The sequence below is a fragment of the Amblyraja radiata genome, chromosome 2, assembly GCF_010909765.2.
Source record: "Amblyraja radiata isolate CabotCenter1 chromosome 2, sAmbRad1.1.pri, whole genome shotgun sequence".
NCBI lineage: Eukaryota > Metazoa > Chordata > Chondrichthyes > Rajiformes > Rajidae > Amblyraja > Amblyraja radiata.
The window spans coordinates 22,687,541-22,710,051 of record NC_045957.1 but is presented as its reverse complement, the minus strand read 5'-3'; the positions used below and the strand labels follow the sequence as shown (position 1 = coordinate 22,710,051).

The following is a 22,511-nucleotide window of genomic DNA, read 5'->3' as shown; positions in this document are numbered from 1 at the left end:
TATGTAACAAGGTGCCAGAGGAGGTAATTGAGGCAAGTATCTTGGCAAGGCATTTGGGCAGGTGCATAGACAGAAAAGAGGAATATGGGACAAACGCAGGAGGGTGGGAGTAATGTCGATGGGATGTCTTGGTTAGCAAAGGCAAGTTGGGCCAAAGGGCCTGTTCCGGTGCTATATGACTCTATGAATGAAGCTCCTTATTGAAAGGCCTTTTTCTCAGTTATACCTATTTGGATTCTATTAATTTATTTATTTGGAACTTGTTTATTTGCTTGGTCAAGGAAGATTGTCATATATGTTATGGACTTGTCTGAGAAATCTTAACATGAAGACAATCAACTAGGTTTGAATTTAATGTCTGCTTTCCAATCAGCTTTTCCATAGCAAACCTATGGTTGTAATTATTGCTAATTTGTATCTATTTGTATAATGCATTCAACAATGCTAAGTATCCAGAGAAGTCTGAGGAACATTTGCATGAAAAATGTATGTATAAGGCGTTATTGGAATAGATCATCTATTATAATAAAAAACTCTGATCTTGGATGTTTACTTATGTGCTTGTTTACTTGAGTCTTTTTCTTTGATTCACATCTCCTCGAAAACCCGACGCGCTAATGGTGAAATTTTTACCTATTTACCTCATGATCTCGAAAATCGCCTCATTTAAAAATGTGAACAATTATTTCCCGAGTACTTTACTAAAATTGTTCACCAATCTGACATCTTTTTTAAATCTAACGAGCTGAAGCGAGCTGGATGACTTCACAATGTCTCTGTTCCTCGCGTCCAGCTGCGCAGAGTTTTCAAACGCAGCCTGCTGGCCACTGTTTTCCACGAGCTGCGAGTTATGTGGCCCAGCTGCCCCCCCAGGGCTCTGTATTGAAGCCGCTAAACATGTGCGCAAGTCGTGCTGCGCGCTCCGCTGGGCTCCTTGAAGTTGTGCAGCATGGCTGCGGCGGTCGTTATCGTAGCGCGGGTGCGGGTAAGCGCCGTGGAAAAGTTGCCATGGCGGCCGTCACAGGGGACGACCTCCTCTCCGTCTCCCCTGTCCGATCGTCTGTCACGCTGGTGGGAGGGCTTCCCCTCGCGGAAGCCACGATCAGCTGGTCCTCCGCTGCTTTTGACAGTGCTCAGATCGCTCCGGGCCTGGCCTGGCGCCAGGTGGGGATGCTGCCGCCACCCGCGAGCTGCTGCTCCCCACAAGCTGCCGTCCCGCTTCCCCCCTCCTCTATCTCTCTCTCCTTCTCTCTTTCCCCCCTCCCCCCTCCCCCCTCTCTCTCTCCCCCCCTCCTCTCTCTCTCTCCCCCTCCTCTCTCTCTCTCCCCCCCCTCTCTCTGTCCCCTCCTCTCTCTCTGTCCCCTCCTCTATCTCTCTCCTTCTCTCTTTCCCCCCCTCCTCTCTCTCCCCCCTCCCCTCTCTCCCCCTCCTCTCTATCCCCCCTGAAAACTGAAAATCTCTGAGAAAACCCACACAGGTCACGCCCAGAGAATGTACAAATTCTGTACAGACAAGCGCCTGTAGTCAGGATCGAATCTGGGCCTCTAGTGCTGTAGGGCAGCAACTCGACCGCTACACCACCGTGCCGCCCAGATGAATTAAAGCTGGGATACAGATGATGGAATGTAACGAAAGATAGAAGTGGACCGTCTTGATAATATTCAAGTTAAGGTCAAAAAGAATGTCAGAGCTGCAAAAAAAAAGTTCAGTCTTTGGCAATGGTTAGAGAGATGACAGCATCAATAGGAACAGATCAAAAGTTAATGGAAGCAATTTGAAGACACTGGTTTTAGACTACATAATAGACAATTGACATAAAGAGTCCATGGAATTTTTTGGTGATATAACTGAGAATATTGTTCAGGGAGATGCAGCTGATGTGACATAAATTGACCTCTAAATGGTACTTGATAAAATGCCACACAATAAGCTTGTAATTAAGATTGGCCATTGCACAAAATGAACTGAAGTAGCAGGTGTAGAAAATTGGCTAAATAACAGGGAGATAAAGGGGAGCAGTAAAAGGCTATTTATTTGGACTGAAGACAAGTGAATAGTGGAGATCCCCTGGAATCAATAATAGAGTTATGGCTTTTCTCAAAATAAATGAATAATATGGTATTGGATATATACAGGACATATTTTTAATTTTTCCAAATAACGCAAAATTTAGAAATGATACTACGAAGATATAATTTTACCCAGAAAACCTTTGGAGACTGAAGTGCATTGTTATGGGTAGTGGTGGAGGCAGTGTGTGAAAGGAAGCTGGATGTGCATCCGAAGAAGAGATTACAAGGCTGTGGAGCAGGAGTATGAAGGTGAGACATTCTGTGCTACTTTTAAATAGGGATAGTAAAGACTTGACCTGGTAAATAGCTACCTCCTGTACTGAGTTCTATTCCTATTCCGCGATACTGAATGTCTCCCTGGCCACTTAGAGCCCAGTCTTCTGACGCTCCCCCCAAGTCAAGTCTACTTTATTTGTCACATACACATACAAGATGTACAGTGAAATGAAAGTGGCAGTGCTTGCGGGATTATGCAAAACAACAGAACAGAACAGAACCAGTATTTACATTTAAAAAAAAAAGAAGACACAACAGTATTGTACCGCTGCTGGCAAATTCATTTCACTTGCACTTTATGTATAAAACTGATTGTTGATTGTATTTACGCCCTGGTGAGATCAGAGTTTACAGTCCTGATGGCTTGTGGGAAGAAACTCTGTCTCATCCTCTCTGTTTCGCAGCGTGACAGCGGAGACGCTAGCCTGACCTTAGTAGCTGGAACAGGCCGTTGCTGGGGTGGTAGGGGTCCTTCATTATCTTGCTGGCTCTGGATCTGCGCCTCCTGGTGTATAGGTCCTGCAGGGGGGAGGGAAGTGTGTGTAGTTGCTGTGGTGCGTTTCTGCCAAACCAGAAAGAGATGCTTCCGGTCAGGATACTTTCCACAGCACCACAGTAGAAGGATTGAAGGATCCTCAGAGAGACTCTGAATTTCCTCAGCTGCCTGAGATGGTAAAGGTGCTGCCTTGCCTTTCTTGCGGCAGTGTGTGTTGTCCATGAAAGATCCTCTGTGATGTGGACTCCCAGGTATTTAAAGCTGCTCACTCTATCCACAGTAGTCCCATTTACCCCGACTCGCAAGGTGCACCAGCGAGCCCTTCTTCACCCACCGCATGGTCCGGTTGATGTTGCAGTTGTTGCAGCTCACATCGTAGCCGGAGGGGATAGAGCTTTTTTGGGCCGTCACCACCTGCAGGACGCATTCAGTCACCATGTGGCTCCCTCCGCTCCCACCTGCTGCTGCTTCTTCTGGTCAGCCGTCGCTTTGTCCACTCGGCCTTTCTCCTCCACCCTACCGTTGCCGCCACCTCCTCCTCCTCTCGTCGATCTGTCCACTCGGCCTGTTTCCTTCAGTTTCCTTCAGTTTCCTTCACACTGTTATAGGAAGCTGGAAAGAGGGCAAAGAGGATTTCTGTGGATATTACCAGGACTTGAAGGATTGCACTAGAGGGAGTGGTTGGGCAGGCTAGGACTCTATTCCTTGGAGTGCAGGAGGATGAGGGGTGATCTTATGGAGGTGTATAAGATCATAAGGGGATTACATAGGATAAATGCACAATCTTTTACCCAGAGTAGGGGAATCAAAAACCAGGGGCCATCGATTAAAATTGAGAAGGGAAAGATTCAATAGGAACCTGAGGGGCAACTTTTTCACACATTGGTGCGTGTTTCTAACATGCTGCCAGAGGCGGCAATTGAGGCTGTTACTATAACAGCTTTTAAAAGACACTTGGACAATTATATGGATAGAAAAGGTTTAGAGGGATATGGGCCAAACATGGGCAGGTGGGAATAGTGTAGGTGGGATATCTTGGTTGGCATGGGCAAGTTGTCTGTGCTTTATGACTCTATAACTATAACTCTATGACTATAATCTTGATTAATTGGACCTATTTTGTCTTGGTGTAGGAGGCTAAGGGGTGACCTGGTGCAAGTGTATATGATTATGGGAAGCATTGATAGAGTAGATGGTCAAATTATCTTTCCTTTAAAGCTTATAAAAAAACAATAGATCATCATTTTAAAGTGAAGGAGATTTTATGGGAATATTCAGGGTACTTTTTAAGTACAGATTGGTTGATAACTGGAAAGTGCTGGAATCTGATACAATTACTATGTTTAAGACTCAATTTGATAAACTCCTAAATGTACAGAGGGATCTCGGGTTCCAAGAACATAGCTCCCTTAAAGTGACAACGAGTGGAACCTGTGCCAATCAAAACTCCCTCACCTGTATCCACCTATCATCTATCAAGCTTTATGCCCCCACCTTTCTTTCCAACCTACTATCCCCATTCCTCCCCCACCCCCCTTCTAAGATCTGAAGAGGTGTCCTAACCTAAAACATTTGCAGATACTTCCTGACTCGTTGATTTCCCCCAGCACATTGTGCTTTGGCCAAACAGGTTGTTTTATTGTGCATGTTATGAAAGAAAATAAACTTTAAGGTAGTAATGGCAGAGATCAGGACTTTCACAGTGGACGTTCTGATTACCAATTAGTAATCTGGTTAATTAGGACTGTTGGAATAGGACAGCACTCTTAATGGTTCTTGGATGAAAGGTGATGGGAAGTTGGAAAGGTATGAAGAAATTGTAACCAAGGATAAGAAGGGTCTCGACCCGAAACATTGCCCATTCTGCTGCCTCACCCGCTGAGTTACTCCAGCATTTTGTATCTACCTTCGATTTAAACCAGCATCTGCAGTTTTTTCTTACATAAGAAGCTTACAATTGGGGTGCTGCTCAACAAGATGTCAGAAGCTAAGGTTGATCAAGAGGTAGGGATGTTAAATGAAAAAAAATAGGGATTTTGAATTTGGTATTGGAGACTGTTTGTGACTCTGCCAACTATCTTTCCAATGCATTTATATTAGACTTACTTAACCAAAAGAACAAAACATTTTATCAGAGATGGATTTTTCCTACTATCTACCTCTTTGTACCGGAAGGGGCGGCGCTGCCTTGCAGCTGCGGCTCGCCTGCAGTCCGTTTGTCTTTTCTGTTTTTTGTTCTCTTTTGTCCCGTTTTTACAGTTTATTTCGGTTTATTTAGCTGTGTGGGGGGGGGGGGGGGGGGGGGGTGGGTGTAACATGTTTTTTGACTCTTCCTTCGGGGGGGGGGGGGGGATGCGACCTTTCCTGCCGTATCCCCCGTCTCCGTGTCTGTCTGCGCTGAGGCCTATCGCGGTGCTGGCAGCTTCCAACTGCGACCGACCTCAAGGCTGCGGAGGCAGAGCCAGGACTTACCAACGCGAGGCTGGCCGACTTCGGGGCTGTGGTTGCGGTGCGACCCAATTTCCGAACCGACTTTGGAGCCTCGGAGGCTCGGCCGCGGGCCAGTGGACAACATCATCGGGAGCTCGAGTTCTGTTTTCCGTAGCTCCCGCAACTACAGTTGCGTCCGCTGGACTGGAGGACGGCAGCTTCGGCAGCTTCGACCACCCCGGGCCGCGAAGTTTGAACCGGCCCGTTTGCGGAGCTCGGATTCAGCCGCGGGACTTACCTACCATGACCCGGCGGGGTCACAACATCGGAGGCTTGGATTGCCTCAGCGCAGAGGGAGAGCAAGGAGGGAAGAGACAATGACTTTGGGACTTAAACTGTGTTGAGTGTTTGTTATTTATTCTATGTTATGACTGCAGGCTAAACCATCTAAAATCATGGTTACTGCAAAATCAAAACTGCAATCATAATCTACCTTAAAATTATCCTATGGTACTCTTTTATTGTTACTTTTTTACTTTATTGTTTGTTTTGTTTTGTTTTTGTCTTTTGTTTTGTCTCTTTTCTTATTGATTGATTGTGTTGTGATGTGTTTACCTTGTTTACCAGAGGGACTAAAGATGGAAATTTTACTACAATCTTGCGTATTACATGTAAATGTTTATTAATATGCACTGTCCCTAAATAAATAAATTACAAATAAATTACAAAAATTACAAATTTATAACTGTTATGAAGGTTCATCATAAATTTGTGGAGGCAGCTTTCAACTGGAAATTGGATCTCAGAACATAAATGGACAGGCTGAAGTTTTAAAATATTTGTATGTTCTTTAACATGATTGTCACATTAGAATTACAAGATAGATCCTCTAATTGGTGATCTAAAATATTAGCACCAGATTGTGAAGCTAAATATTTGATGTGACTAAGATATGACTGCTTGCTGAATTGACATGAAAGGGAACCTTTGCTATATTTAGGAAAGAGTGAATGTTTCTGTTTTTTATTTGGTGGGAATTTAATCTTGGGTTTTGGTTACATGAAGTGTTAATTTAGAGGGGATGGAAGAATTTGAGGGAATGAAAATGCTAGCTTAAAATCTGCACTTTATAATGTTGAGCTCCAATACTAAGTGTCATGTATGATTCACAGTCCAGAAAGTTCATGTGTTCTCCCAAAATTACGTTTGTTGTTTTCACAGATATATTAACTAAGCTTTGTTACAGGAAAAGGTTTGGAGAAGTTGGAAGCTTTAATAACAGTTATAAAATATCTTCCAAGCAGCTTAATAACTTAATATGTGCAACAGTTGCAGAAATCATCGTGTTTACCCTTAAAAATGTTGGCACAGGCATGCTCCTCATCTTTCATGTGAAGTCTTGATGCATTCCGATGCAGTTGCTAAGAGTCCAGTCTGTGGGAGGGAGGCTTAGTAATTGAGTTCCTATCACGCAAGTGTGCTGAGCAGTGAATGGTTTGGTAATAATATGGTTGACTCTGTGACGCTTGTTGGAGAAGACGCAAAATTACAAGAGTTCAAATACCGCCAAAAATGTGGATTTCTTCAATAAATGACCACTTGTGGAATTCTCATGAATGCCATTATGCTTTAAAAGGAACGGAAACTTTGCGTGTTTCCCAATGGTTACAGAAGATTAAATAGCAGAATCTTAAGCTCCAAAAGCTGTCTTTGGTATAGCACATATGAAAGGAGAACATTTTTGAATATTTAAAAAAATTATTTGAGATTGTCACAATACTTGTTGAAACCTGACTCGCTTTCAGTGGCATTTATTAAGATGTGTCAAATTAGTAACTAGAGGACGTGCGCGCGCAGGGAGAGGCGGTGGGTGAAGAGCGAGGGAGATCCTGCCCACCCCACCCCCAACCGAACAACCGTCCACCCTCCACCCCATGCACCCGCACCGGTCACCGTCCCACTTCCCCGCTTGAGGATATGAGGCTTGTGCCAGCTCAGCCATGATCATATTGAATGGTAGTGCAGGCTTGTTCCCTCCCCTGAGATTCTGCCTGCTGGTTTGAGTATCTCCACTACAGGTTGTACACTAATTCACCGGTAAATGATGCCCCTCTCCCCCACCCCCCACATTTATAATCCAGTCAAAATTACGTGAGCTCAGCTGAAATTCCCTGGGTGGCCACAGATGGCATTACATGTGGCCAGCGCTCTTTAGGGTCATATGGTCATAAGGTCATAAGAGAGAGGAGTAGAATTAAGCCATTCGGCCCAAGAATTCTACTCTGCCATTCAATCATGGGTGATCTATCTCTCCCTCCAAACTCCATTCTCCTGCCTTCTCCCCATAACCTCTGACATCTGTACTAATGAAGAATCTATCAGGTCGTGTTCCTACATTGTGAAAGAATTACCCATGCTTGCAATCTTCTCTCTTAACTGTTTTGCAAAGACAATACAGTAAACCCTAGTTTTAACAAACCCTTATAACAGATGTTGGATATGGTGGACGGACCTGCCGACTCATCCCCGGCTCGCACTCTCCCCACTAGTTTAGAGGCGTGGTTTCCAACGCCACACCCGACTCGCGTTGCCCCAGCGAGCCCTTCTTCACCCACCGAAAGACACAAAGAACTGGAGTAATTCAGTGGGTCAGGATCACTGGAGAACACGGATAGGAGACATTGAAACTTTTCCTCAGACTGGTTCAGTTAGCTGAGTTACTTAAGCATTTTGTGTCGTTTCACTCCGGACTTGCCGACATACTCCACCTTGGAAGCGACAGTAGGTGAGAGGGGAGGGGGTCCCATGCTGACCGAAGGGGCACACTGAAGAACAAAAACTAAAACAGCCGTGTAAATCAGTGAAGAAAGGCATGACATCGGCGCCTAGTTTCAAGGGGAAATAACACAAAGTGCTGGAGTAACTCGGCCGACTGAATCAGTCTGAGGAAGGGTCCCGATTTTTGCCGATCTTAACCCGCTGAATTACTCCAGCACTTTGTGTCCTTTCAATGCGTTAAGAAGAGTTTCTCTGGTGCACTTTGAGAGACAGAAGTGGCAATGGAATTGGGGCTCTAAGTGGCCGTGGAGACGGTGCGAGCCGGGGATGAGTCGGCAGGTAATTCCATTCACATTCAGTTTTCCTTTTACTATATGTTTTATTTAATTTTCTGGCACTCCATGGTGCTTTAGAGATGGGAGTGGTGTCATTAGTGGGCAAGGTGTATATTGGCATTTCATTTGACCTCTGTCGGTCAGGAAAAACGGATAATCCAGAAAGACTGTGCAACCGAGGGTACCACAAAATCAGTGTTCAACCTGTATTTCCTTTTTTATTTAAGATTGTTAAGATTAAAGTTTGACAGCTCTGATAAAACGACACACTATTCTGTGATCATGTTGTTTCTCCAGGCTGGATCTTTGCTTCGTCCTGACAGAAGTGCAAGTGGTACAGAGAGCTGGGTACCAAATGCCACAATGCTGACCTCCCAGTTGCACGCAGCTGCAGTCAATGGAGACAAGTGTGCACTGCACAAGCTCATAGCAGGTGAGCAACATTATCAATAGTACAGTGCTAAAAGAATGCATGATACATTTTTATTTCTAATAGGTTTAAATGAAAGGCCTATTTAATGTTGTTATTATTTCTGATTCTCCCACCTGGCAATGCATTCCAGACACCTACCGCTTACTGAATAAAACCAAAAGCCTTTGTCATAAAATCATCTTTACACTTTCCCTCCCTGACTCTGTCCCACTACCCTATCGATGCCTTCCATAACTTTATATACTTCTACCAGATTGTCACTCAATCTTCAAATCAATATCCAGAATAAAACAGTCCAGGTTTGCCTAACTTCCCTTTATAACTAATACACTCCAATCCAGAAATGTCCTGGTGGAGCATGGAAGAAGGAAGACATTTCAGAGGCATTATGTGCATGGAAAGTCTCGTCATCAGAGCAAATAGGACAAAGCTGGATAAACTCAAAGAATGCAACTGAGTACTTAGAAGAAGAGTGGGTTGAAGTATAGTCTAGATAGTTGTGGGATCCTCATGACAATAAATTGATGTTCCCCACTGACCTATCCTCTGAGACAGTGATGAGGCCACAAGGGAAGGGAGTGGGTGAGTGAGGAAAAATAAAATGTGCGGCCTGGCGGCTGTAACAGCTTTGATAGTCCAGTATGAAGAAGGAAAACGTCACCTATACATGTTCTCCAGAGATACTGCCTGACCCGCTGAGTTACTCTAACAATTTGTGTCCTTTAAAGGAAGGAAAGTGTCGGAGATGGACCTTGTGAAGGCGAGGACAGGATGGAAATTTGACATGAAATTCAATGCCATTTTGAGTTCTGTATGAGTTGAAGAAGAAGCATCAACATTCGATGCACTGAAAGAGTTGAAAGAGGAATTAATTAGGACTGAAGCAAAGATTGTCGACATATCTCACAAAGAGAAAGATGTAGCTTCAGTCCATGCAAATCCCATAGCTATACCATTCAACACAATGGGGGGAAAAGGGTAACCAGAGGGAGAATGGGACCCCTCAGGAAGCAAAGGATTCAACTGTGCGGAGTCACGGATGATGGGCGAGGTCCTCAATTAGTATTTCTCCTCTGTTTTTACCATGGAGGAAGACGTAAGGGACAATGGAAGTGTCTTGAAGGCAGTCAGTGTTACAGTCGAGGAACTGCTGAAGGTCCTGAAGCGTATGAAGGTAGACAAATGAGGGGACTATGTATAAACACAGATCTAATTTCTACACGGTGAAACCAAAATGTATAAAAATACCCTTTAATAAAATCTGACAATGTGCACTTTAACCACATGTGATTTTTTTTCTAGTACAAATCTCAAATTGTGGAGTACAGAGACAAATAAATAAATGATGCAGTCAGGGTAGGCAATATAGAGATCGATCTCTTCGGTCGGCATAATTCTCCCGTGCCTTTCATCCGCAGTACATGTAATACGCGAAAGTATGTGCAACTAACGTAGACAACGGTCTATAAAGGCAGGAGAGGAAAAGACTACAAAAAGTAGTAAACACTGCCCAGTCCATCATCGGCTCTGACCTTCCTTCCATCGAGGGGATTTATCATAGTCGCTGCCTCAAAAAGTCTGGCAGTATCATCAAAGACCCACACCATCCTGGCCACACACACTCAACTCCCTGCTACCTTCAGGTAGAAGGTACAGGAGCCTGAAGACTGCAACAACCAGGTTCAGGAATAACTACTTCCCCACAGCCATCAGGCTATTAAACCTGGCTTGGACAAAACTCTGATTATTAATAACCACTTTCTGTTATTTGCACTTTATCAGTTTATTTATTCATGTGTGTATATATTTATATTATGGTATATGGACACACTTATCTGTTTTGACAATAAAATCACTTGAACGTGAAATTCTGCTTTTGCACTGTGGACTGTGTGCATGTGCTGCACAGCAGCATACTGTGCATGCGCAGCGCAGCGCAGCGCAGCGCAAGTTTCTTGGCAGGTTTTTCAATCCTGGATTGTCATTATCTTAAGAGTATCTTAAGAAACAAAGAGAGAAGAATGGAGTTTGTGTATAAATAATGTGGTAAGTAAATTTCTTTGAGATATGTTTTCAAATACCGAATTTCCTGGCAATTAAGACGCTTTTTTTTTTTTAACCCAAAAATGGCACGAAAATGTACCCGCGTCTTGGAGGCCGAAGGTTAGGTTGTTATCCAAGAAAGATAGACTTGGCTATCAAGAGCGATGTTGCTGTACTGAGGGGTAGCCAAGTCTATCCCTCATTGCTGGTAGCTGATGGGAAGCGGCTGTAAAGTCGAAAGTGGTTATAAAAAGACAGCGCAGCTGGGGGTGGGGAAGAGTTTCTTTCACAGCATGTGGGGAGTCAGACCCTGGTCAGCACGTGCAGGAACGTTGATAAGGAGGGTGTCGGGGATCATGCCAGCAATTCACTCACTCACCGCTGCCGCGACGCTCCAGGCGCGAAGCCACCGCATTTTGGCCCGGTCACTGCCTGGTCCGTGTCTTTCAATGTAGACCGGACAGTGAGCGCACCAGCTCAAGAGCAAAGATCATAGAGCGGAGCGGGTCAGCGGGCGATGGATAACAGGACAGCAGCCGGTGGAGCTTACTCCTGTCAGCGCGAGTAACGTCAATTGATCCCTTGATCGTGCTGACACAGGAGTAAGCTCCACTGCCCGCTGTCCTGTTATCCATCGCCCGCTGACCAGATCTTGAGCTGGTCCTCTCATTGTCTGGTCTACATTGAAAGACACGGACCGGGCAGTGAATGCCATGCTGTGTCACCCAGCGCAGCAAGCGAGGCCATGTCCTGCTCCTGGCGGCAGTCGGTATTTAAAGATTTACGGTAAGCGGCTGACATGAGCGAGGCCGGCGAGCGGCAGGAGAGAGGTTCAGACGGAGAGCACTGCCAGAGGTGAGCGGGCTGGCAGAAGGTGCTGAGGTCCCGGCGGCCGCTCGCAGCCACCCGAGCTACTTCCCTCCCCAGCCACGATGTGGTGGCTCCGTGCCAGGAGTGCTGCGGCTGCAGTGAGAGTTGCTGGCATGATCCCCGACCCCCTCCTTCTCAATGCTCCTGCCCGTGCTGACCCGGGCCAGACTCCCCACACGCTGTGAAAGGAACTCTCCCCCCAATAGGTCCCTTGAACTAGTATTGTCATTCAATTAGATCACAACTGATTCAACTTGTCTCAGTGTGCTCCCGTTTTTCCCACCATCTCTCCACCTGCCGTCACCCTCCACCCCCCACCCATTCAGTAATTCAGATTTGGAAGCCTTGGGCAAATTGAATTGGCACTTTATCTATTTATTTATTTATTTATTTTTTGGGCGAGAGAGATTCTATGTCCCGCCAGCCTTTTTTCAAAATTTTGCAACTCAAAATGTGGGTGCGTCTTCATTGCCGGGAAATACGGTACTTTATGAAGAGATATGGCTTTTGAAGACAAATTACTTCATAAAATGCGACATAACTTACCGGAGAGGAGAACAATCTGCGCATGCGTGGTTTTCAAGATTTTTAAAAAGTCGACTGACTGCCTACCCTGAGTAATTACTCATGGCACGTGCCTGAAATGATGGATATTTGTCCCAAACATTATGGAGGGCACAGTGCTTGTACTCCCAGATCACGCTGCTCTACAACACTCCCCAGTGCCCTATTGTTCACCTTGAAGGTCCTTTCCTGGTTTGGAACTATCTTCACTGTCTACACTACCATCTATAACAGTGTCATCTGTAAACTTATTAATCATGCCTTGTACATTCGCAATTAAATTGTTGATGTAGATGACAAACAGCCATGGACCAAGCATGGATATGTGAGACACACCACCAGTCACAAACCTCTAGTATGATCAACAACCTTCCACAACACTACCCTCTGCTTCCTTCTATGAAGCCAATTCCATATCTAGTTCGCTATCTTTCTCTGGAATCCATGGACTCTTAACCTTCCAGAGAAGCATACCATATGGATCTTTCTTGACCAATCTAAGAAGCAGAGCATGTGAAGAATTTAAAACATCTGGGGGAAAAAGATACAGGGTTAATATTTCAGAATGATGAGCTTTCACTAGATCTCTGTGGTTCCAACCATCAGGATATACTCTATAGGATAAAGAAGGCATGCATGCTTGTTGGACTCAAAGCTCCCACTGTCCTATTGGCCTATAAATATGTTTAAGAGGCATTCAGACAGGCATCTGAATTGCAAGACATAAAATATATGGATCTAATGCAGACAAATGAAGTTCAAGTTTGAGATTGGTTATGTGCCTTATGCACTGGATATGAACTAAAACAATGAAATTCTCACCTGCTGCAGATTTCTAAGTAAACCAGGCTATCATCTGAAAAACCAAAGTATGCAGTTTGGAATGTGGAATATACCAATTGTGGTAGTGCGAAGTCTGCAGCGGTTTGGTGCTGAGGTAGGGTTGTTCAGGGTAGTTTAAGAACCTGACATTTGTTGGAGGAAACTTTCTGGAACCTGGAGGTAATGGTTCTTCTATACAACCTTCCTAGTGGGGGCATTGAGAAGAGAGCCTGGCCAATATGGTATAGATATTTGGTGATATTAGCTGCCTTGAGACAATGCTTCCTGAGGTGATTTTCTAATTTTTGGAGGTGAATTTTTTTCCCCCTAATGTCCAAATGTTCCCGCACAGAGTAGAGGCAGGAAGAATGCATCCATTCTTGATCTGTTGATCACTGTTGATCTGGTGGATAGCAATTTGAAGTGGGTCCAGGTAATCACTGGTGCAGGGTTGACACGTCATAGCCAACCTCCTTAATAATAATAATAATACATTTTATTTATGGGCGCCTTTCAAGAGTCTCAAGGACACCTTACAAAAATTGAGCATGTAGAGGAAAAGCATGTAAGGGGAATGAAATAAATAGTAGAGACATGACTAGTACACAAAGTAAAGACAGAATTCAATACAAAACACAGTATGGGGCAATTAATGCACAGATGAAATGGGACGGGGACGTGGGGCTAAGGATAGGCAGAGGTGAAGAGATGGGTCTTGAGGCGGGACTGGAAGATGGTGAGGGACACGGAATTGCGGATCAGTTGGGGGAGGGAGTTCCAGAGCCTGGGAGCTGCCCTGGAGAAGGCTCTGTCCCCAAAACTGCGGAGGTTGGACTTGTGGATGGAGAGGAGACCGGCTGATGTGGATCTGAGGGACCGTGAGGGTTGGTAGGGGGAGAGGAGGTCAGTGAGATATGGGGGGGCCAGATGGTGGAGGGCTTTGTAGGTGAGGACCAGGATTTTGTAGGTGATCCGGTGGGAGATGGGAAGCCAGTGAAGTTTTTTGAGGACTGGAGTGATGTGATGCCAGGATTTGGTGTGGGTGATGAGTCGGGCGGCTGCGTTCTGGACCAGTTGGAGTCGGTTGATGTAGGTGGAGCTGATGCCAAGGAGAAGTGAGTTGCAAAAGTCCAGTCGGGAGGAGATGAAGGCATGGATGAGTCTTTCAGCAGCGGGCGGTGTGAGAGAGGGTCTGAGTTTGGCGATGTTGCGGAGATGAAAGAAGGAGGTTTTAATGACATGGCGGATGTGAGGCTCAAGGGAGAGGGTGGAATCAAAGATCACGCCAAGGTTGCGGGCCTGGGGAGATGGGGAGACAGTGGTGCCGTCGATGGTGAGAGTGGGGTTATTGATTTTGCGGAGTGTGGCTTTGGAGCCTATGAGGAGGAATTCTGTCTTATCGCTGTTGAGTTTGAGGAAATTATGTTGCATCCAGGTTTTTATAGCTGACAAACAGGAGTTGATATGGGAGAGGGGGGGGTTGTGGGGGGATTTGGTGCCAAGGTAAATCTGGGTGTCATCAGCGTAACAGTGGAAGTCCAGATTGAAGTGGCGGAGTATCTGACCAAGGGGGAGGATGTAGATGATGAAGAGGAGGGGGCCGAGTACGGAGCCTTGGGGAACGCCTTGAGTGACTGCGGCTGTAGCAGAGGTGTGGTTGTGGAGAGAGATGAAGTGGGATCTGTTGTAAAGGTAGGAACGGAGCCAGCTGAGTGCAGAGCCTTCAATGCCGAGGTCTTTGAGTCTGGTGGGCAGGATGTTATGGTTCACTGTATCGAAAGCTGCGCTCAGGTCGAGGAGGATGAGGATGTTGAGGGAACCAGTGTCAGCAGAGGTGAGTAGGTCGTTGAGGACTTTGAGGAGAGCAGTTTCTGTGCTATGGAGGGGGCGAAAGCCAGATTGGAGGGGTTCAAGTAGGTTATACGCAAGGAGGTGGGAATGAAGTTGCGACGCAACGATACGCTCCAGGGTTTTTGAAAGAAAGGGGAGGTTTGAGATGAAGCTCTTCATCACGGTAGATGTGAGTACCACCAGTCAGTAGGCTTTGAGGCATGTCACCTTGCTCTTCTTGGGCAGTGGCATTATGTCTTTTTAAATCCAGTGGATACCTCTGATTGTAGTGAGAGATTGAGAATGTCTCCAGCCAGTTGGTCTGCACAGATTTTGAGAACACGGTCAGGTACTCATTAGGACCAGCTGCTATCAAAGGTTCTCCCTCAATGTATCTTCAATGTTGGCCTTGGAAACTGAGATCATGGTGTCACTGAGGTTGTGGGTGGGGCCTGTTAAGGTCCATCGATTTTCTCATTGAGCTCATCCGGGAGTAACACCTCACTGTCACTTGGTCTACTTGTTTCACCTTGTGGGATGTGATGGCTTGCAGACCCTGCCACAATTGTCGAGTATCCCAGTGAGCCCCTAGTTTAGTCTGGAAGTGTCTTTGCAATCTCGATGGCCTTTTGTAAGGTCATACCTTGAGTGTTGTAGGATTGTGATCGCCTGATTTGGACGTCGCAGTAAGATAAGCATCTGATGGTTTGGCAGCATCTCTGCCTAAGACTGTAAGAAATTGCAGAAAGCTCTGGATATAGATCAGTCCATCAGACAGTCAAGCCTCCCAACCATCAACTCCATCTAAACGACACATTGCCTTGGAAAAGCAGTGAAAGTAGTTAGGACCATTTTCACCCCAATCATTCCCACGTCTCCCCTTTCCCATTGGGCAGAAGATGCAAAAGCTTGAAAGGACGTACCACGAGATTCAGGAGCAGGTCTTCCCTGCTGTTATCAGACAACGGAACAGTTCTCCCATAAGCTTGGGTGTAGGCACCGATCTTCCAACCTGCCACATTGCAAACCTTTGATTACTTTTCTGTAGCTGAAAAGCTTTAATGCTATAACATTATATTTTGCACTGGTATTTTCTCTTTCTACTACTTATGTATGGCTTGATTGTCCTTGTGCATTGTGTGATTTGACTGGATAGCACGTAAACACGGTTTTTCACTGTTTCTTGATACACGTGACAATAATGAACCAATGCCAATAGTCTAAATGGGCAAAATGATTGACATGGAAATGATGGGCCAAAAGATCTGTTTCTATGCTGTATAACTGATGGCAACCAAATGTGTTCCTGCAGGATAAATTCACCTATATAAGTCAATAAAACATCTCTGAATTCAACAACCTGCTCACAGAGTTCCAGGAGATCACAATTAATGACACCATTTAGTACTGTGTGAAGGGGGTTGAAGATTCCTCAGAGGATGTCCTATAGTTCTAGACAAGGCTGGATGATTTGGGCAGACAGGCTGCTGGGTCTGGGAATTGGGGGGCAGGAAATAGGTGATCACCGATGGTGGATTGGCCCTGAAGAGGCCAGCTTTGCTTTTGGACAGAGATCAGTTAAATTCTGGAGAGCGAGAGGCTGGGAATGCAGGAAGAGTGAGAGTGGAGGAATAGAACGGGGGAAAAAAAGCAAGGGGCTGAGAGGTGAAAAAGTGAGTGAAAGATAAGGGAATTGAGTTGAAGTAATAATGTGAGTAAGAGAGGGTAGACACAAAATGCTAGAGTAATTCAGCAGGACAGGCAGCATCTCTGGAGAGAAGGAATGGGTGATGTTTCGGGTCGAGACTGAAGAAGAAGACTGAAGAAAGTTCTCGACCCGCAACGTCACCTGCGGAGTTACTCCAGCATTTTGTGTCTACCTTCGATTTAAACCAGCATCTGTAGTTCTTTTCTGCACATGTGAGTTAGAGATACTGAACATAGCTATGGGAAGATGCGGGAAGAACTAAAGGAGGCAGGGGATCAGGATGTGGTGTGCTAAGGATGAGGGCTGAGAAAAAAAAATTGGTTGTGTGCCTGTATGATCTGAAATTATGCATGCATTCATAAATATTCATATGCTAAGTGTGCAGCAGAGCCTGGTTTCCGTTGTCATGGGCCTTTTTGTGACTGGGCCAAAACTTCTCCTTTTCCACTCCATGTTGTAGTTGGAGAGCAGAGGCCACATTTTTAAAGCAATTAACATGCAAACGGATTGGAGTGGAAGCCTGTAATCCTTGATCCCGAAACTGAACTTCTATTTAATGATATCTTTTAGGCAACATTTGGTCATGGGTGATCATGTTTCTAAATGAGAGTCTTATTTTCTTGAATAACAAATGTACTGTTCGTACATGTCCACATTTCACATCCTTTCATGTGGCCTTTGCCCATCTATGTAGGTGAGATTTTCAGATGGCTGGATTTCCCCACTTGCAGAATGCAATTGGCAAATTATCAGATGTAAAGTGTCCTTAAAATAATAAATGTTTTCAGCAAATGTGATTTCTCAATTGTACACTTTGTTCATAAAGTTTCTCGTATGTTATTTTTGAGAGGATAATTTTCTGTAACCATTGTTTAGGCATAATGTAAATTGTATTTTATTACCCCCTCCCCCCACCTTGAAAAAAAAACAGGCTGATGTCTGTAATCCATCTGTCACTCCCTTAATGGTATGCCTAAGCTCAGGGGCACACTCTGAGAATTTGGTCTCTTGCCAAACCTACACTGTAATTTAGAATTTGCAGCTGAAATATTGTGCAGTAGAACTCCAGCTCGTCATCCTCATCTTAGTTGGTAGAAGAATGCTTCTGAGTGGCATCCATTGTATTTGTATTTCATTAATTCTGAAAGGAAAAGATTGCATATTTTTTATTGAAATGATATATTGACTTCTGAACAGTCTTTTAAAACATATAATGATCAAAATGAGTTTGTACTGGTGAAATAGTGAAATATTTTGGATTGCCATTGGTTGCAAAATGAAATAATGATGGAAATGAGCATGGCTTTTGAAACATGACATTTGTATTTAACATCAATAAACATTAAATGTGATCATTTAGTTAGATAGAAATGTTTTGGCACAAAATGGTTTTATTAAGGACAAAACTAATGGGTACACCGTGCAAAATGTGGACTAAATTCTAGAATTTTTAATGTATTTTGGTTATTTACTTTCTATTTTGAGTTACGGGGAAGTCAAGAAATCAATAGTGTCAATTAATTTAAAAACAATAGGTTAACAATCAAATATCAAATTGTTCTTTTTGTGGAAAATTATTTTTTTTAAATCAATTGTACAGAAAATTAATTGACATCCACAACATTAACAGCAGTTATTGTTGTTTCTAAAGGTCCTCACTTCTTATCAGTCAAGATAAGGAACAATCTGCCATTCCTTCCTACACAAGATATGTTTAATCCAGTTACCTACTGCAATATGGAAAATACAGTTACATTTTGTTTGATATCACTGTTTCTTAAGATATATAACACAACAATTAGAAATGCAATGATTTTCAAATAACTAATTCGGGATAAACACCTACTTTTGCCAACAGAGATACAAAATAATTAGAACTAGTTTCTGTTTGTGCAAAACACATATTTTCTGTTCGGTGATCTTATTTATACCAGTATGTTTAAAATAAAAATCCCTGTGATGATTTGAGCCATGTGGCAAATTGAAAAGGCTGGATACTAGGATTGAGAGAAAAAATTAGATACTGTGCTGAGAGATCAAGAGTGCTGGTGAGAAGCTACTGAAAAGTATGTTTATGGATCATCCGCTTTATTACACATGATGTCCCAGAATACAAGTAGTTTATTGTAAAATAATGTTTAATATTTTATAGTCTGTGATTGACGAGAATTAAATTTATTCTTCAAAATAATAGAGAAACATTTGTGTTTTAAAGCTTTTATGGTGTCCATGTTTTATATGAAACATAGAAACATAGAAATTAGGTGCAGGAGTAGGCCATTCGTCCCTTCGAGCCTGCACCGCCATTCAATATGATCATGGCTGATCATCCAACTCAGTATCCTGTACCTGCCTTCTCTCCATACCCCCTGATACCTTTAGCCACAAGGGCCACATCTAACTCCCTCTTAAATATAGCCAATGAACTGGCCTCAACTACCTTCTGTGGCAGAGAATTCCACAGATTCACCAATCTCTGTGTGAAAAATGTTTTTCTCATCTTGGTCCTAAAAGCTTTCCCCCTTATCCTTAAACTGTGACCCCTTGTTCTGGACTTCCCCAACATCGGGAACAATCTTTCTGCATCTAACCTGTCCAACCCCTTAAGAATTTTGTAAGTTTCTATAAGATCCCCTCTCAATCTTCTAAATTCTAGCGAGTACAAGCCGAGTCTATCTAATCAATAATGATTATGTATCTTTGTAAACAATTTCATATTTTTAAAATTAATTTCAGAACACTCAGAATATTGGAGGAATGCAAGGGATTTGTCGTATATTGATATATTTTAGCAATGGTGTGTTTTATAGAGAGTAATTGAGTCAAAGAGCCTGACAAAGGCATTTTGCCCTACCATGTCCATGGGTACCTATGTATACTAACCCTGTTTTCCATCACTTGACCTATAGCCTTCTGTATACATCTAGTATACTTACATGTAGACTTTATATTATGCATTAAATGTAGTGAGACTACCTGCTTCCACCACTCCATAAGGCAGCATGCTCCTATTTTCAAACTGCCTCAGTGTTTGAAAAAAGGAATTCTATGTAAAATTCCTCTAAATCTCTTATCCATTATCTTAAACCTAAGCACTGTCTGATAAGGGGAAATGTTTCTCACCATCTACCCCATCAGAAGTTTGAACACCTGTGAACAAGTTTGATCATCCCTCAGCATACATTGTTCCAAAATCCAGCCGATCCAGTCACCCCTTGTACTTGACATGCTCGGTTCTGAGTGAATCTCCTTTCAATGGAGGGCTATTGGATTTCAGTATGTTGGTCAAAGAAATGCTTGGTTATGAAGTACTGAGAGGAAGATGAAGAATGGGGGCAGGACTAGCACTGTGTCACAGAACAAAACGTGATCATGTGTTTATGGCATTGGCTTGAGACCTGATCAGGAGCTTCCAATATCTTTAAAATGATATAAGGCCTTGATTAGTATTTCCTCTGTACTGAAAGAAGAGATGGGTAATAGTCCTTCTTCAAAAGATTATCTGCTTATCGATTAATTTGCTGCTGATGATACAATGGTTTGTGCAAATTGATTGCCACATCTGCCTGCACGGTATAGCAAATAACTGCAGAGATGAATATCAGTTGGAAAACCTATAAAGCTGTGAAGAAGTTTTTGAAAAGATGCAATTGGGGAGGTTAAGCTAAATAGAGGAGTAGGAATTAAAAATCTGCAAATGTTATTCAGGAGGGGTCTAAATTTAGGCTAGCATTGGACATGCTAGATCCTGATCTTATTAGTTGCTGTACAGGTCTTTGTAAGGGGACAGAATCCCATCCACTGCAAATGGATGGTCTGTACAGGTAGTTAGATAAAAAAAAATGAGAATATCCAATGATGAGTTTTCATTTTGCCCAGTTGCTAAGTGGTTACGATGACCATCACCAAGGTAAAACACTCGACAAAGGCTTTCCTTCACTTAATAGTTTATTGTGGTTACTCAGCCAAATGTGAGGTGAGATTTGCATTGGATTCACAGAAGCAAGGTTTAACAAAAGATAAATGGAAGTAAATTGTTCTCAAATTCTTACTCAAGATTAATGTCATCAAAATTTCACAGTGCTCCAACTTTTCTGTAGCCTAAATCTATTCAAGCTCATTTTCAGTTATAACAATTTGTTTCAGTGAAATAATTAAATTGTCTAATCTGACATTTAAAACAAATTAATTTGTTCCTTCTCCCAAATTTTTTAATCCAGCAAATCCAGGCTTAAAGGAGACAGAGGACCAGTTTGGCCGGACTCCACTGATGTATTGTGTGCTTGCTGACAGATTGGACTGTGCTGAAGCACTCCTTAAGGCTGGAGCTAATGTCAACAAAGCAGATCGCAGCCAGAGGACAGCTTTGCATCTTGCAGCACAAAAGGTGAGTACGATTTATGAGACCCATATCAAAAAAGTGAAAAGGCATTTTACCTGATGGTATTTATTGTTATAGATCTATTTTTCTACCTGTTCCTCTCTTGATCAGACCTCTCATGTTATGGAGGAATTTCTCGATCTTCCAACCTACCTTGTTGCGGCACTTGCACATTTTATATCTGCACTTTCACTCTAGCTGCAGTACTATCTGCACTCTGTTTATATTTTTTTGTACTACCTGGTGTTTTCATCTATGGTATGATTTGCCTGGATAACATGCAAAACAACGTTTTCACTATATCTCGTTACAATAATATACCAATGCCAATAAAGAATCCTAAAAACTCTCAGGATTTATCCAGTTATCCCACATTTTTACTAACATATCACATAAAGCTATTTCTAAAATTGTCATATAATGTCTCAAATTTTAGAAATTTAGTCTTTCGCTGGAAAATAGGAGCATGAGTAGACCATATAGCATGTTCTGCCTTCCATACAATCATGACTGACCCCTTATCTAAATTCCATATTCCCACTCACTGGTCTTATCCCTTGACATTTCTTGTGTCCAATGGAGGAGCTGAATTCATTGTTATTCAGTTGAAATGAAAAATATTGTATATGCTCCTGAGAGTTGTACTCAAGAGTTGTTACATGAAATTTTGGATGGTGGGGTTAGATCAGGGAAAGAGCTTTCAATAAGCAAAAAAACATTTGGGCAACATGGCATTGAAACTGCTTTCATGATAGGTATTATTCCTGATAGGTTACATTTGTTGAAATATGTAGATATGTATTCAAGCCTTTTCAAAGAACCATACAGGCAGATATTTTATCTGTTTGTTTTTGCCCACTTTGGGAGTGGGGATAAAGTTTGGTCGGGTCAAATCAATTTGCTTGTCTGAAAGCTTTCTGGAAAGGATGGTCCAGCCAGCTGATTTTTATGGGTGGCAAAAAAAGATAAATAAGTGATATGTAAGTGCTGCAGTTAAAAGTTCCAGGTCAAATCTGAGTTCCCAGGTCAAATCTGAGTTTATTAGTTCCAGTAAAATCCATATTGAATGATTGGTACTTTTCACTTTTGTTTACTATTCAATAGATTTGTTTGTAAGTTGAAGGTTTTGTCATTGTCGTGTATAGTATTATTCTGTCAACTTCTGATATAAATAAAGATCACTATTCTTGATATTAAAAAAATAGTTTTTTTTTAAATGGCACTGGTGTATGGTGGCATTTTGCTAGCAGCAGGGCAGGATAATCTAAAATATACCCATTTAAAATTACTAACTGTAAGAACGGCACTAATCAGTGCGGTAACGAACAGATTACTAACGGATATCTGGATTATTAGCAAAGTTACAAAATTTTGAGATTTTAAAAATCAAGTCTTTAATTTATCCCACCAGATAAAGCATAAAAATAAGTTTAATTTGACACCTAATTCACTTTCATATCTTCAGTATTAAAA

At 43.0% G+C, this 22,511-nt stretch overlaps 1 protein-coding gene across 3 annotated transcripts in view; it reads left to right on the top strand.

Moving 5' to 3' along the window:
- Positions 1–22,511, top strand: part of invs (inversin) — a 182,774-nt gene that overhangs the window by 33,606 nt on the left and 126,657 nt on the right. For 2 of the 3 annotated variants that reach the window (XM_033043051.1, XM_033043043.1), the window contains exons 3-4: positions 8,685–8,820; positions 20,878–21,044. In XM_033043051.1, the coding sequence (XP_032898942.1) occupies positions 8,685–8,820; positions 20,878–21,044 (303 nt within the window). The remainder of the gene's footprint in view (positions 1–8,684; positions 8,821–20,877; positions 21,045–22,511) is intronic. The other variant, XM_033043058.1, reaches the window with a different exon arrangement.